At 45.0% G+C, this 15,952-nt stretch overlaps 1 protein-coding gene across 2 annotated transcripts in view; it reads left to right on the top strand.

Moving 5' to 3' along the window:
- Positions 1-15,952, top strand: part of LOC147613904 (polyadenylation factor subunit 2-like) — a 137,224-nt gene that overhangs the window by 45,672 nt on the left and 75,600 nt on the right. For both annotated transcript variants that reach the window (XM_086781910.1, XM_086781909.1), the window contains 4 exons: positions 9,325-9,384; positions 9,490-9,550; positions 9,633-9,720; positions 9,842-9,905. In XM_086781910.1, coding sequence (XP_086638036.1) covers positions 9,325-9,384; positions 9,490-9,550; positions 9,633-9,720; positions 9,842-9,905 — 273 coding nt within the window. The remainder of the gene's footprint in view (positions 1-9,324; positions 9,385-9,489; positions 9,551-9,632; positions 9,721-9,841; positions 9,906-15,952) is intronic.

The raw sequence follows: 15,952 nt of genomic DNA, 5'->3' as shown, positions 1-15,952 counted from the left end.
ATACCCCATACAGGTACACCGATTTGTCTCATAGGCCGAGTTCGGTCTTTTGGAAGACGTTGATAAAATCTCTCTCTCTCTCTCTCTCTCTCTCTCTCTCTCTCTCTACTGCGCTCCCTCTCTCGCTCCTCTTCGCCTGCCTGTGGGAAGCACTACAAAAAACTCTCGAGAAATGGCTTCGAGTCTCCAAGAGAAGCTCGAGGCCCGTGAGACGGCAATGAAGGCACTAATCAAGGAAAACAAAAAGCCGTCCGATTCCAACCTCAATGAGGTGGAGAACAAGTTACACCGGCACATCATGGCCCTTGAAGCACGAGTCACGGACCTTGAGCAAGAGAATACGACACTCAAGGAGGAGGTGAGTGCATTGAAAGTGGAACTGGTAGCCGTCAAGAACACCGAGAAGGAAGAAGGGGAGATCAATGACAACACTCTCACGGCCATCAAAGAAGAGATCTCCAAGGAGATCACAAAGGACATGGAGGGAAATCTCGAAGCCAAGCAGGTTGAAGTGGTGAAGAAGAACATCCGTAAAGAAGTGAGGGAGGAGACTCAGAGGGAAGAACACCAAATCATTCACACCACCATTGAGGAGGAGAAGATGAGGCATGCCCGCCGGCTCACCATTCGAGTCACAGGTATAGCCGAGACACCCGACTCCACTCCGGAGAAAGATGGACAGCTTTTATGCATGAAACTAGGCTACAAGGAAGAGGACCCTCTCCCCTTCACCAAAGTATGGAGAGCCGGGAAAGACTCAACACGCAAGCGAGCCCTCATCCTACAGTTTGCAGGAGAGACGGAGAGGGTCACCTTGATGAGGAAGGGGGTGATTCTTCGAGGATTACAGGGAGATCCCATGCATTTGGATGACGACCTTACAAGGATGCAGATAGAACACAGGAAAACATGCATGCCGAGAGTCCTACAGGCCGGGAGAGAGGGCAAGAGAGCATTCTATCGCGATGGCCGTGTCATTATCTATGGCAAGGGCACCAATTAGCGCCAGGTGGCCTATGGGACATCGGCTATGGAGGATCTAGATTCACAGATACACATAGCAGTTTGGAACTGCAATGGAGCACTTTGGACACATCCTGGGAGGATGGAGGAGGTCATGGAGGGACGGGACATCATACTACTTACAGAGACGCACCAGAGCCCAGAGAGGGGGCTACCCAAAGTAGAGGGCTATCAGTGGCAGTTTACATACAGGGGACCACACGGCAGAGCACATCGAGAGGATCTGAAGGTATAGCGATACTCTTCAAGCGAGAGCTACAGGAGTGCCTACAGGTGGTAGCACGTGACCAGGAGGCTAGATACATGTGGATTAGACTGCAGCTCTCAGGCACAGCAGACAGGGTGTTATACATTGCTCTATGCTACTTCTCTCCTAGAGGATTGAGATATGCCATGACAACAGAGGAGGAGAGTTAGAGGGGAGGAGGAGGACACAGGGCCATTGGGAGAGTCACCATATGCAGCCCTTTCAGATGAGATCATACACTACTCCAACCTGGGGGAAGTCCTCCTTATGGGGGACTTCAATGCATGGACACAGAGCCGACAGTGCGACATTTATGATTTTGAGCACCCCGAGGTGATGCACACACTAGAGGTGGAGGATACGGGAGCTTGCAGGGTGTTAGAGGACATGGGGCCAGATAACACCAGATATTGTCATCACCTACTTGAGTTGGGAGCCCGACACTATCTCGTTATTTATAACGGGATGAGACAGTGGCAGGATTCAGGAGCACTGACATGCTTTCCACAGTCAGGGGGAGGTAGCATAGTGGACTACATTATGGGGTCCATGGAGACCACACAGGCAGTGACATCTTTCACCATCCCCCCCCTGTCCTATCGGTGTGGATCACACGTACCTCTTACTCTCACTGGCGAGCTGCATAACAACACCCAAACAGCCACATAGGCATCGCATACCACTTTCTACTTCACCCATGACTTGGCAGACATATATGAGCATCATGTATATGACGGGCTACTCCAGATGGATCCCCTGTCCTCCCTAGACACACTTACCACTCCCCTTACACAGAGACAAGCGAGCCGACAGATACCGACCCTCACACGGCCTAAGAGATCTGCATATGAGGAGGCAGAGTACTGGGATATGTACGAGCTTCTCATGAGCAGAGATAAAGCCACTGCATGGCGCAGGATGAGAGAGCCTGGCCCTCGTACCCCGATTGAGGATCCACACACATGGCACACATATGCAAAGAGCCTCTACCATATCCCTCAGCAATCGCCCATAGCACAGCCACAGGAGTCCCCCCCTACCACCACCTTTATTTACTTTACCGCCTCGATGGTAGAGAGAGCTGTCCGCCGGTTACAGCATGGGAGATGTGCTGACCACACAGGTATACAGAGTGAGCATCTTATTTATGCAGCTGACACACTGGGATCCTTTGTTGCTCACCTCCTTAATAGGGCACTAGTGGAGGGCCTACCAGCTGAGTGGACTATGCACACCATCGTGACTCTCCACAAAGCGGGAGACATGCTAGATCCCAGCAACAACAGGACTATCATGATTGGTCATACATTGGCCAAACTTTATGGCGCAGTGCTCGAGGCAAAGTTGATCTCATATGCAGAGAAGGAGGGACTGCGAGCACCAGGGCAGGCTGGATTCCGACGAGCTTTCTCCACTATTGACCATATATTCAGTCTGAGATGTCTGATTGACCAAGCTAGGGCACGGGAGAAGAGGTTATACTGTTGCTTTGTGGATTTCCGCAAAGCATTTGACACACTGCCACGAGAGAGACTCTTCCAGCGCCCACAATCATTGGGGATCCCATTAGAAATGGTTTGGGGCATCTATGCTTTATATGAGCAAGTCCACGGGCGCATACGATGCCCCGGGGGGCTATCTGATGTTATTGCTAGCACCATAGGTGTGAAGCAAGGATGCCCACTCTCTTCTACACTATTTGGGCTATACATGGATGAGGTGGCTGACTTCATTCGTCGCGGTGGTGGGGATGGAGTACACATCTCAGGTACCACAGTCCACATTATGCTATATGCAGATGATATTATTTTGGTCTCTGAGTTGCGGATGGGACTACAGCACCATCTCCATGCACTTGATGACTTCTGCACACAGAGGGGGCTTACAGTGAACCTTGGAAAAACCAAGGCCATGATTTTCCACACCTCAGGGTCGGTTCGATGACAGGCCATCTTGACACTAGCAGGAGGACAGGTAGAGGTGGTAGACTCATATGTGTACATGGGGATTACATTTACAAGTCCGCCAGGAAGATTTACTATGGCACAGGTAGCCAGGGATAGACTCACACACGAGGGTATGCAGCTCTGGCGATGTTAGAGAGACAGTGTCACCAGGCACACTTTCAGGAGCCCCTCACGAAGGAATGGTTGTTTGACACACTAGTCACCCCTGCTTTGATGTATGCTGCAGCAGTATGGGCACCTGGGCTCGCCACCTCCATATGGTCTCAGATAGAGAGGCCTCAGATTCTCATGCTCTCACGGATGATCCGCAGCAAACCCTCCGTCCCACATGACATTGTGCGGATGGAGTTTGCTGCACCTCCTATGCTAGTAGAGGCCCTCTTCCAGATGATCTGCTTCATATAGAGGATGAGATTTATGCCATCAGATCGACTCTCACATAGAGCTTTTGAGGCGTCCAGGCAGCTCACAGAGAGTGGAGATAGGAGATCATGGTATTCACAGATGATACAGTGGCTCACTCAGCGTGGTCTCAGCATAGATTACCTGCCACCTTTCCAGTGTATACATGCACCACACATCCAGCTCTCTCACAGTGAGAGGAACAGAGTCCTTCGGGAGGATTTATGGCAGCAATACACTGAGGAGACTTGGATTACACCCAGCCAGCCTCTACCGCGAGAGATGCTATACTACAGAGATCAGTTTATGCGTATCTCAGGCTTCAGCAGATGGATTTATTCAGCGACCCAGATATATGGATGTGTACATGCCTCACAGTTCCTGAGTAGCTCAGAGTGTCATCTCACCAGCTTGAGATTGAGGCAGGTACGGCAGCACGGATCCCCAGAGCAGAGAGGATGCAGATGGAGAGCATATAGTGTCATTAGAGAGAGAGACACCACCATCTTGAGTGGACATCCCTCACTCCGCCAGATCATGGATCCGCAGACTAGCGCAGATTTGGCCAGTTCTTGCTAGAGACAATGCGCCACCAGAGAGACATTGCTATGGACTCATACCACAGGGAGAGGTGGGCGACAGCTCCTGCTCATTGATTTCTTCCAGAGATCTATCCCAATGCCTACCCTGACACAGGAGGGGGTTACACTTCAGCGCGTCGCGGATCTCCGACCAGACGGAGACCGAGAGCACCAGGCTACCAGATTCTCAGACTACATTAGAGGGAGATCACAGAGATACGGGCTCGACATCAGCACCATATCCAGGAGCGGCTTGGTTACTTACACTCACACCCGGAGATCATGCTCCGAGGGATTTTTGCCTCGCCATCGTCTATGTATCACATATTACACCCCCATTATGGTACTGGTTGGAGCTAGACAGATCTGCATTGCATTCTTGTATACCATACGCATATAGGTTGCATACTGAGCCTCTAGCAGTAGTGCTCCATCCATCCCCCCCCCCCCCCACTAGCTCAGTACTTTCATAGTTTATTTCATGTTCATTTTGTCTTTTTTTTCTAGACATCCAGAGCACATCGATAGTTGTACATTGATTTGTCTTAGAGGTCGAGTGCAGCCTCTAGTAGACGTTAATACAGCTTTGTTTCTTTCTTTATATATATATATATATATATATATATATATATATATATATGTATGTATGTATTTATATCTATATATATGTATATATATATATTTGTATATATATGTATATATATGTATATGTATATGTATACGTATTTTATATATACAGACGCCTCTAACGCGCCTCTAACGTCTTTCAAAAATACGAGTGTTTCGAGGCACGTACCATACCCACCTTGTACCAAACGCCTCTGACGCCTCTAACAACCATCAGTTGTATATATGTCAACTCAACTAATGGAAATGGACGCTACCCTTGTCTAGATTTGAGAGCTCTTGCCTTTTCTTGCTAACCTCTTGCTCTTGCTCCTGCGTGTGTGAATGAGATTGTGCTTTGGTTACCTATCCCTACTCCATGGCAAGTATGCTGTGAGGGGATTGAGAAGCTCAAGCTCTCTTTCTATCCTTGTGCTTGTGTGTGTGTTGAGAGAGGGAGAGTGAGAGAGAGAGAGCATTTGGTTCTCTATCTCTACACCATGGAAACTATGCTGTGTGGGGATATATTCGATGCAAGCTAGCTCTGGAGCGCCGGAGTGACAACAATGGAGCAGTCTAAATCGGCTAGCTACAAGAAGTGGTTGGAGGGTCTTCCTTGGGAATGTCTCGCCATGACAAGTAAGTTTCACTAATCTTCTCTCCATTAGCAGGCTTTTGGTGTGGATACAATGCCTTTGTGCTTGTTCTTGGAGTAGGGAGATTTAAGCTAAACATTGGCATCGTTGCTAGGGAGGCACAGTTTGCCTTAGCCTTTGTGACAGTTCATTGAGCATTCATTGCATTTTTGAGCTTGTGGGTACATTAGAGAGAATAAGATTGGAGGAAGGTCAAGGAAACGAAGGGATTTTTCTGTTTTTTTTTTTTTTGGGGGATTTTGGTATGATTTGTGTTTTTGAGTGATTTAATGTGTTTTATGTGATTGGACTGAGTTGATTTTTATTGAATTTTTGTGTTGACAATGCTCTCTATTAGTTATGTGAAAATATAGTAGTGAGCTTATGCTAATTAATCTTGAAAAAAGGCCCAAAAAAGTGTTTTGGCATTGCATTATTAGTTGTATTAGGGTTGCATTAATATATTGCATCAATTAATTAGGATATAATTAGTGTTTGATTAACTCTTAATGAAAATCTTCATTCCTTGGTTAAGATAATAAACAAAGGGACTTGTTTTATCCATATCTTGAGTTACCGGACTCCGATTTGAGTTACCACCGTTGAAATAAGGAGATCAAGCGCTATAAGTGTAGCATGAGAGCGGGGCTCGTCTAGTCAAAGAGTCGATGTCCTTTCCCTTGCTTGTCACAACCATGTTTAACAATGTCGTCTACTCTTAGGAGTTTGCCATGGTATAACCTAGAGGAGTGACCAAGTATTCTTTGTTTTTGATATCTTAATACGGAAAATCATAATTGGGTTTCGTGACTGGGTTATCAACACCATTCTGAGGTTTGGGCACCACTTGGTGCATCGGAGTTACTCTTGGTGGTGCCAGCTGAGGTGGCAAGATTGGAGGTAGCAAAGGAATTGTTCATCCTTCTGCCTGCATTGGGTTATGTCCTTGGGCAGGAGGTGCAGGCAAGGCTAATGGCCTTTGAGGAGCCGGCAAAGCCGGAGTTCTTACTGCTTGATTCATCTTTAGGGATGGATTGAATCTATAGCATCAGTTGGTGTCGTGGTTGCCCATGTGACCGCAATGCGCACACCACAGATTCAGTTTTGGTTTGAGGTGCGAATAGTCAGTAGTCATATGATTGGCTTTACAGAATGCACACCAACCCATATCCTGTTGTTGATAGAGATGGGGATTACTCGTCTCTTTTGGGGTGATCTTAAACTTTTCTTCAAGTTGTTTTAGCATTCTCCGAACCAAATTTGCATCTCCTTTTCTCTCATCTACTTTTTGTCCTTTAGAGCTACTACTCTTTGAGCCTGTTCTACATGATGCATCAGAGCCATGGATCTCTTGGAAGGTCCCATGAGATTATCATCGTAATCAATGGCATCCGGAGCACATTCATTAAGCATTCTATGGCTGTGGGCATAGAGAGTGTCACGAAGCTTCTCACTTTGTAGCCCCTCCAGGAATAGAGAAATCAACAGGGTTTGGCTCGGCCTTTCCTCAGGCTCGCATCTACTATATTAATACTTTGATGAATTCTCTCACAGACTCCCCTTTTTAGCGTGTTCAATTGATCTACTGAACTCCACTTCACTCCAGTCTTGGTGTACGTGATTAGGAAGGATTGCTTAAGATCCTCATAAGTGGCCTTATTCTCAGGCTCAAGAGTCCTGAACTATTTGGCTGATCCATGTTCAAGAGTAAAGCCAAATGCTCCAATCCTAGTTGGATCATTAGCATCTTAGGCCTCGCGTACCTGTTCTGGCCATGGGCATTATTGGTGCCGTTGAACTTTGGTACAGCTTTGGAGATGCTCCAAACCCGAGAGCTAATCCTATCACGTTCTAGGCATAGAGGCATGTACCACTAGAGGCAAAGCAGGCTCCATGGTATGAGCTACTACTCTTGTGATGGCTTAGCAGCCATCCTAATGGCATCGTCCGCGGACATCATTCAACCTGGAGGGATTGGATGGGCACCTCTAACTGGTCTTTCTGCCTCTGTATGAACAGGAATCCCCATGGCTGGTCCGCTCCCTACAGGAGCCACATGGACTCTTGGAGAAGTAAACATTGGATGCACAAAGTGTTCTTCAGCCATAAGTCGGGGCTCGGGTCCCAATCCAGGTGTTGTAGGAATGTTGGCTCCTGTTGCAGGAGCTTCAGTGAATGTAAAATTGCCTTTGTCATTGGCAACAAAGGCTTGGTCACTGTAGAGGCTCTGGGTTACCTCTTAGAGACAAAGTAAGAAGTGTGGAAATTCAAGTAGAACTCTGGCAGGGAGACTGCAGTGTCCTGGATACAAGTTGCTTTTTAGGAATGACCTCATCAATGTTAAGCAACTGCGTCCAAAGATCCTAGATCTTCGTAAGATGATCGGCCCTATTGTTACCTTCATGCATCTCTTCTTTCTTTCTTTTTCTCTTTCAAAGGGAGACCCCTTATAGAGAAATTTTCCTCCTTTTTTTTTTTTCATTAACCTTAATGAGCTGCCTGTGCGATTTGGATACTGGTTTGATTGCTGGTTGAGGCATTGTTCTTATGCAAAGTGGAGACTATCATAGAAGAACTTTTCATGAAAATGGCCTAACTTGCGTACACTGACTCAAAACTCAGAGTTGTTTGCGAAGGTGAGAGCTCTACTTGGCTAGAGAAAGAGTGTGGGCTAGCTTGGAAGCTGTTGGTTGCAGTTTCGAGCTTACTCCTGCATAGTATTTACCTTACTAGAAAATTTTGAATGTAGAAGGTTTCTGAAGGGTGGATTTGAAGTCTAGAAGTTGTGAAAGGTTCACACAAGCGGCTGTGATGGAAAATATGTTTGTAAAGGGGCTTGCCACTTAGAAGAGATTTGTGTGAAAGTTACTCAAGCAGGTGGGGATATACCTATAGGGTCTTTGACATGGACACATTCCCCCTGTGCTGCTGAGGGCAAGCGTGTAAGTCTACTTATGAGGTCAACCCTTGTTTACTTAGGGGCCGCTGAGGAACATTGCTTCAAGGTCAACCCTTGTTTACTTAGGCTCTGACACATGGTGGCCATGGTGGGATCTTGCGGAAAGAAACGGTGTCGTAGATGTAAAGCATCTCTTGAAAATCAACAACACTGTCTATGAGATTGCCCAGCAGCTCAAGATTGTCAGATAAATAGGCTACTGTGGTGAGTTGCTAGGGAATTTGTTTTATCACCTTGTGTGCCGTGGGGACTGGGCTGGATTTTACCACGGCTATGGACTTGTAGAGTTGCCCTTGTTCTGGAGCAGTATCAAACAAGCTTTACGAAGGCATATCAGCAGTGTTCTAGACCTCATTGCCATTTTTTATTTTCTCATGATTGTGTATGTATTTTGACATTTTGCCTTTCCATTTCCATTCCATACACGTTCCCATTTCCTACCCCATCCTGTCCCAGTTCCGTATGACACCGGTTCCCCGTTGCATGCAACTATGGATGCAGAGGGTGAATTTCACAGCCTGACAAATCCGGTGCAGTGTGACCATCAAGCACTACACTTGGGATCTTCTGGGGAGGCCAGAGATGAAAAGTCATTGAACCAAGTGGATATACAGTGTAGATGGTCTTGGACTAGTACAAGGGTAACTGCTGCAATGTTGGTGTTCAATGCTTTATCCACTTCCCCCCATCTTCTCTTGCCCACAACATGCACTCTTAAGGGAAGCTGAGCAGTCTCTTGCTTGCTTGTGTTGTGAGACTCTTTAGGCAAGGGTATTGCTTGGTGTACTTGTTTACTTGGTTATTTTAATGATAGGAAGGAGGAAGAGAAGAAAATGTTATAACATCACAGTGTGAGCATAAGTGGGGCCAGATTCATTGACAGGTTCACCTTTTGATTGTGCAGGTCATGGTTGGGATGTGAAAAGTGTTGACTGGCATCCTCAGAAGTCATTGCTAGTTTCAGGCAATAAGAAGGAGCCCTCCGTTAATACATGATTGGGCTTTTTCATATATTGGGTAAGCATAGCTGATAAATATAGATTTAATTTTATGTGGCTGGTGTGGACAGGAGCAAAGGACCACCTTGTGAAGCTGTGGGATGCCAAGACTGGCCGAGAACTCTGTACCTTGTGAGCTTTAAACCCCTTTTCTTTCGTTGTAACTCTGTCCGAGCTTCTAGGCTTGTCTTTTGAACACTTACTTCGGTATCAGACATGGGCATAAGAACACAGTTCTCTCTGTGAGGTGGAATGGCAATGGTAACTGGGTGCTCACAGCCTCCAAAGACCAGATTATCAAGGTGAAGTGGGAGCTCTAGTCTTTAGAAAAAGAGAATGCTGTTATCGGAGGTGCTTGTTACTGCCTATTGGACATGTCGATGTGCAGAATAGCTTCTCATTGTTTTTGGTGCAACTATGCAGTTGTATGACATCCGAACATTGAAAGAACTGGAATCCTACCGAGGCCATCAGAAAGACGTTACTTGTAAGACCTTTAAATCACGTTTTTTGCCTCAAGAACTCTCAACTTGTGCACAACATTAGCATGACAAAAGAAGCAGAGAAATGTAAGTAACTAATGTTTGCATAGAAGAATCATTTACCATCATTTATTTGGTTGGCATTGCATGTATCCCATCCCCCATCTCCCCGGAGGGTACTTATGCTAACACCAAGGGGAGTAGCCTAACCCTCTAATCAGCAGAATCAAGCAGCTTACAATTCTCATGTCACGACTATCATCATGATTTTCATGTTGATAGGTTTTATTGTGGCCAAGGGGATATGCTCCATGAAGATGCTCACCCCAACCTCAAGAAAAGAAAATAATATATTGGGTATGATCAAAGACCTAATATTGGGAAGGGTGGAAAGGCCATATGTCAGAAGGGAAGAGGAGATTCCACACCCACTAGGGCCTTAGGTTCAGCCATAGCCAGCAAATGGGCCTAGACCAAGTGAGTTTAATTTGATTGGAACGGATGAGGAAGTAGATATGTTAACCAACAAAAGAACCAGGGGTGGAGAAGGTGAAGATGAAGCAGGACCATCCAGAAGGAAGAAGGGGAAGCAGATAGAGGACCAGTTTAAAGAGGGTAAGAAAAAGAGCAGACCCAGGAGGCGTATAGGAATGGAAGATTTTCCTCTAGGGGCTCAGGTGGAAGAATATGGTTTGAAGAAGGATCTCCAGCAGAAGGGTCCTACTTTGTCTTGGCCCTAGTTGATATAGATGTCCCCCAAACTTAGGAGAACCTGGAGCAAACTGGTTAGTACAAGGATTTCCAAGAAGGAGAAGGAGAAGAAAGCAGGATAGCTGGATATAGTACGTGTTAAAGGAGACAAGGATTATGTGCCTATCATGGATGCTTGGATAAACAAGTTTAAGGTTCCTAAAGTGTACATTGATGGTGGTGTCCAGGTTTGTGTAATGACCCAGCAAACTATGGAAGCCTTAAGACTTAAGGTGAGTACACCTTCGAAATTTAGAGTTAGAATGGCCAATAATTCAAAGGTTAGATGTCTGGGAGTAGTGAAGGGGCTATGGGTGACTATTCTTGGGCTGGAAGTTGAGATGGATGTTCATGTCATGCCAGGAAGGACATAAGCTTATCCTTTGATTTTGGGGAGACCATGGTTGATAGCAATGAGAGCAGGGCAAGATTGGTGGAGATGACACCTGATTTTGGGCCTCGATCAGCCTGCTAGGAAGCAAGTCAGATATGACATGGCCAAGGGAAGATAATTGATTCCAGAGAATACTTCATAGGATGAAGATGAGGCTGCAAAAACTAGTTCCTCAGAGGATTCTGAAACAGAGGACTGTGAGATAGAAGAGGATAGCTCAGAGCATGATGAGGGGGAAGTTCCATTTCTGGAACTAGATACTGACATCATGCGCATGTCTTTATAGCTGTGTACAGAAGAAGGGGAGAAGGTAGAAGCTGAGGTTGAAGAGCAGTGAACTAAGGAAGAAGTTTTGCAAAAAATGCTTACTAAAGATCTAGCAGTGGTAGTATCTGACAATGTTGGAGCAGTTTCCTGATCTTTTTATTTCTTCTTATACTCAAGTTAGGGGGGTGTCAGCTGTGCAACATGAGATACGATTGACGCCTGAAGCTAAGCCATTGGTGCAAAGATTGAGAAGATTGCAGCAGTGGAGTAGCATGTATTGAGAGAAGAGGTGAGTAAGTTGTTGAAAGCGGGCTTCATCTTTTCACTTGACGACTCTAAGTGGGCTTCTCCAGTTGTGATTACTCCTAAGAAGAATGGAAACTGGAGAGTTTGTGTAGACTTTAAGCCTTTGAATGCTGTGACCAAGAGGGACCATTACCCATTGCCTTTTCAAGATGAAATCTTAGATAGTGTAGCTAGGCATGAAAGGTACATTGTTTGTGATGGATATTCTGGTTACTTCCAAATTTCTATTGCCCCAGAGGATCAGAAGAAAACTACTTTCATTACACCATGGGTGTGCTTTGCATACAGGGTGATGCCCTTTGGGCTTACAAATGCACCTGCAACTTTCCAAAGATTTATGAACTTGGTGTTTGAGCCCTATCAGGGGTCCTTCATCAGGAGTGTTCATAGATGATTTCTGTATTTATAGTTGCAGATTAGTTCACTGTGAGAAGCTGAGGATGGCATTGAGAAGGTTGGATGAACTGGGTGCACAATTGAACCCTGGCCAGTGTCACTTAGCTCAGCCAAGGTAACCCTACTTGGAAATGTGGTTTCTCATAATGGAATTGAGGCAGATCGTGCAAAAGTGGAAGCTTTGCTACTGTTAGCGGCACTTCAGAGTGTGAAGCAGCTGATGACATTCACACGTAAGGTAAGATACGTGGCTATCTTCTGTCTTAGGCTTTATACCCATTGCAACAAGCATGCCAAAGGGACCCCTTTGTGTGGCAAGCCAAGGAAGAGGAAGCCTTTCTGTAGGAAATTCTGAGTACTCAGCCAGTTGTTATGCCCCCAGACTAGAGTAAGGAGTTCTTTGTAAAACCTAGTGTGGGAGAAGATGCCATAGGTGCAATACTGTTACAGCAAGGAAGGGAGCATTCCTATATGAGACCAATATATTTTGTTAGTAGAACAAAGACAGTTGGAGAAAGGACTTATTCTGAGGCAGAGCTTGTAATGGTAGCTGTGGTGTTTGCCTTAAGAAAATTTAGGTCGGTCTTACTTCCTAAGCCTTTCACTATACTGACACATTACTCTTTACTTCCCCATTTGATTCAATTTGACCTTCCATCAAAGGGATTGTCTAACTGGTTGGTTGAGGTGCAAGAGTTTCAATTCACTTGCATAGTGGAGGATAGTACAAGGGCTACATTGGCAGATATTTTGACATACAGACAAAATCCTTTGATATTGAGGGAAGAGACAGTGATGAAGAAGAAGATGCCCATGTGGAAAATCCTGAAGCAGATCTGTCCAATGCTTTTACTGAAGAAGAAGATGCCCATGTGGAAAACCCTGAAGCAGATCTGTCCAATGCTTTTACTCTGTTTTTTGATGGAGCCTTTAAGAGAAGCTGAGGGGTAGCTAGTGGAGGGGTTGTTTTGTTGAATCGAGAAGGTACACTAGTATATCAAGAAGGTATTAAGTTGCAAGTGCAGACCAGCAATGAAGCTGAGTATGCCACTTTAGAATATAGACTCCAACAGTGTCTTAAGAGAGGGATTAGCTAACTTATCATCAAGGGAGACAATTTATTGGTTATTAGACAAATTCAGAATGTTCGGAAGACCAAGAATCCCAAGTTGAAGGAGTGGTGCTTTCAAATTTTAAGGATGCCATAGAAATTTCAAGAGGTCCAGATTCAACACGTGAAGAGGAAACAAAACCAGGCTACATATACATTAGCTAGATGGGAGTTAGACAAGGATTTAGATGCACATTCCATGATTGTACCCTATCATAGTTATGTTGAAAGAGAGAGTTCACATGAAGTTGAAGAGTTTTTGCATACAAGTTTGGCACCTTCAAGTTTATCCAGAAAATAGAAATATGGTTTCATGAGGGCTCTGCAGTATAGTATTGTTAATGATCAATTGTATACGAAGGGCAAGGATTTGGTTGTGAGAAGGGACCCAACCAGAGAAGAGATCTTTGCCATAATGGCTTCATGTCCTGAAGGGGTATGTTGAGGGCACTTTGCCTTGAAGTTAACTCTGAGAAAGCATCTTACAGCAGGTTATGTGTGGCCCAGTTTGAGGAAGGATGTCTACCAATAGTGCAGAAGTTGGGAGCCATGTCAAAAACAAGGAAGGAGAGTGTTGCACCTGAGTGGAGGAAAACTAATAGTTCATATGGAGCTTTTGAGAAATGGGGTTTAGATGCAATTGGTCTTGTACCCCACCATGAGTTGAGGAAAACTATTATTGTATATGGAGCTTTTGAGAAATGGGGTTTAGATGCAATGGGTCCTCTATCCGCAACTGCCAGGGGTAGGACCTACATCTTAACTAGAGTGGATTACTTAACCATGTGGACTGAGGCTAGATGTGTAAAAAGCATTACTGCTAGGAAGTGGGATATCTGTGCCAGATTTGGTGTGCCCTTGGAGTTGTTGACAGATCAAGGACTTGGTTTTAGAGGCCAGATTGTAGAAGAGCTTATGCAGAAATTGCCCATTACACACAGGTTTTCAATCCCTTATTATCCACAATGTAATGGACTAGTTGAAAGGTTCAATGGGGAGTTGTGTACAATGTTAACCAAATGTCTGGAAGAACATCCCAAGCAAAGGGACTTACATATATCTTCAGCTCTGTGGGCCATATATATATATATATATATGTGTGTGTGTGTGTATGTGTGTATATATATATGTGTATATATATATATGTGTGTGTGTGTGTGTGTGTGTGTGTGTGTGTATATGTATATATGTATATATATATGTGTGTGTGTGTGTGTGTGTGTGTGTATTGCAAAAAAAAAAAAAAAACACAAAAGCCAAAGCTAAAGCTAGCTTTTGGGGAAACCTTTATAAACCCCTTAAGTGGACTTCTTGCCACACATCTCTTAAGTTTCAAGCTCTCAAGATCTCAAGTTCTCTTGCATTTTTATTGTGCAAAGATCGAATTTTCTCTCCACTTGCTCTCTTCACGATGTCAACCCAGGAATCGGAGTTGGAGCCCCTTGTGGAACGCGAAGGCTTGCCGGCTACGAAAGATACCGATGCCGATCTTTTTGACGATTATGTGTCAAAATCAGATTTCCAAGAGTTCAAAGTAGCTCTCGAAGCTTCTTTGTCGGAACGTGAGGCACAAATCGCAGCCCAGATGCAAGCTTTGCAAATTTCCATCGCTCTATTGACCACTACCCTCTCTACTCTTTCGGGTATGGATACCTTAGCTTCTGCTTTAGGCCCCAATATTACTCCGAAACCGTTCGGGGGCGAGCAAAAGCAGCGCACCAAGGAGATTGTGGACACTTGGCTACATAAGTGGCAAGTTCACTTTCAGTTTCATCCATATGATGATGAAAAAAGATCCAGTTAGCAGCAGGTTTCCTGTCCGGCAAAGCTTTGCTCTGGTGGAAGGAACTCAACCCTAAGCCCATGACTTGGGCACAATTCAAAGACGTCTTGAGGAAGGAATTTTTCAAGAAAGAGGATGATTATGATGTTGTTGCCCGGTTTTCAACGTTGACCATGACCTCGCAGCACCTCACTTATGAGGTCTACCTCCAGAAGTTTAGGGACTTGCAGATGAAAGCTACAAAGATGGATCCCACTACTCTTTTGGGGATCTTCGTAGCTGGTTTATTAGACTTATATCGTTTACAAGTTAAAAATAACAAATGCAAAACATTGGACGAAGCCATTCATTCAGCTCGTATCTATGATGATACAATGGTTTCTTCCAAGTCTAAAACAGTTACTGAGCAGGGGAACAAGCATAAAAGAAAGTTCTCCGCACCTATGGCTAACACGACTGAAGGCAAGTCTTCGGACCAACCTTCGAAGAATTCGAGTTCGACACCAACGAAGAAAAAACGACGCCTTTGAAGCTCAAGAAGGAAGGATGTTGTTTTATCTGTGAAGAAAAAGGACACATGCGTAATGAGTGCCCAAAGCAAAAGGGTGCCAAGACAAACGCAGGACCCAAGCCAAAGGCAGCTAACCAGTTGTCTTTGACAGGTACGTCTTACTGTAATTTCTCGCCCTAGTACGTGTTCTGATTGTCTGTTCAACTCTAAAGTATTTGGCTTGCATGATCTTCTCCGCGTTTATGGAGAAGTGAATGGCCATCAGATTCACATTCTTCTAGACCCTGGCAGCTCACACAACTTTGCTAACTATAAACTTGTGCAGAAATTGAGTCTTGATACGACACCCAGTGATCATACCTATGAGGTACGCCTACCTGCGGGAAGGCAAGTATGGGATCGAAAGGTGGAGATGCTTCCAATCCAGATTCATGACTACAAAGATACTCTGGAATGCTATGTAATGCACCTAGAAAATGTAGACTTGTTATTAGGAATTGAGTGGTTTAAGACTCTTCAAGTCCAGATAGATTA

This window comes from Cibotium barometz, chromosome 43, assembly GCF_041138505.1.
Source record: "Cibotium barometz isolate CiBa-2024 chromosome 43, ASM4113850v1, whole genome shotgun sequence".
NCBI lineage: Eukaryota > Viridiplantae > Streptophyta > Polypodiopsida > Cyatheales > Cibotiaceae > Cibotium > Cibotium barometz.
This window is presented reverse-complemented; position numbering and strand designations above follow the sequence as displayed.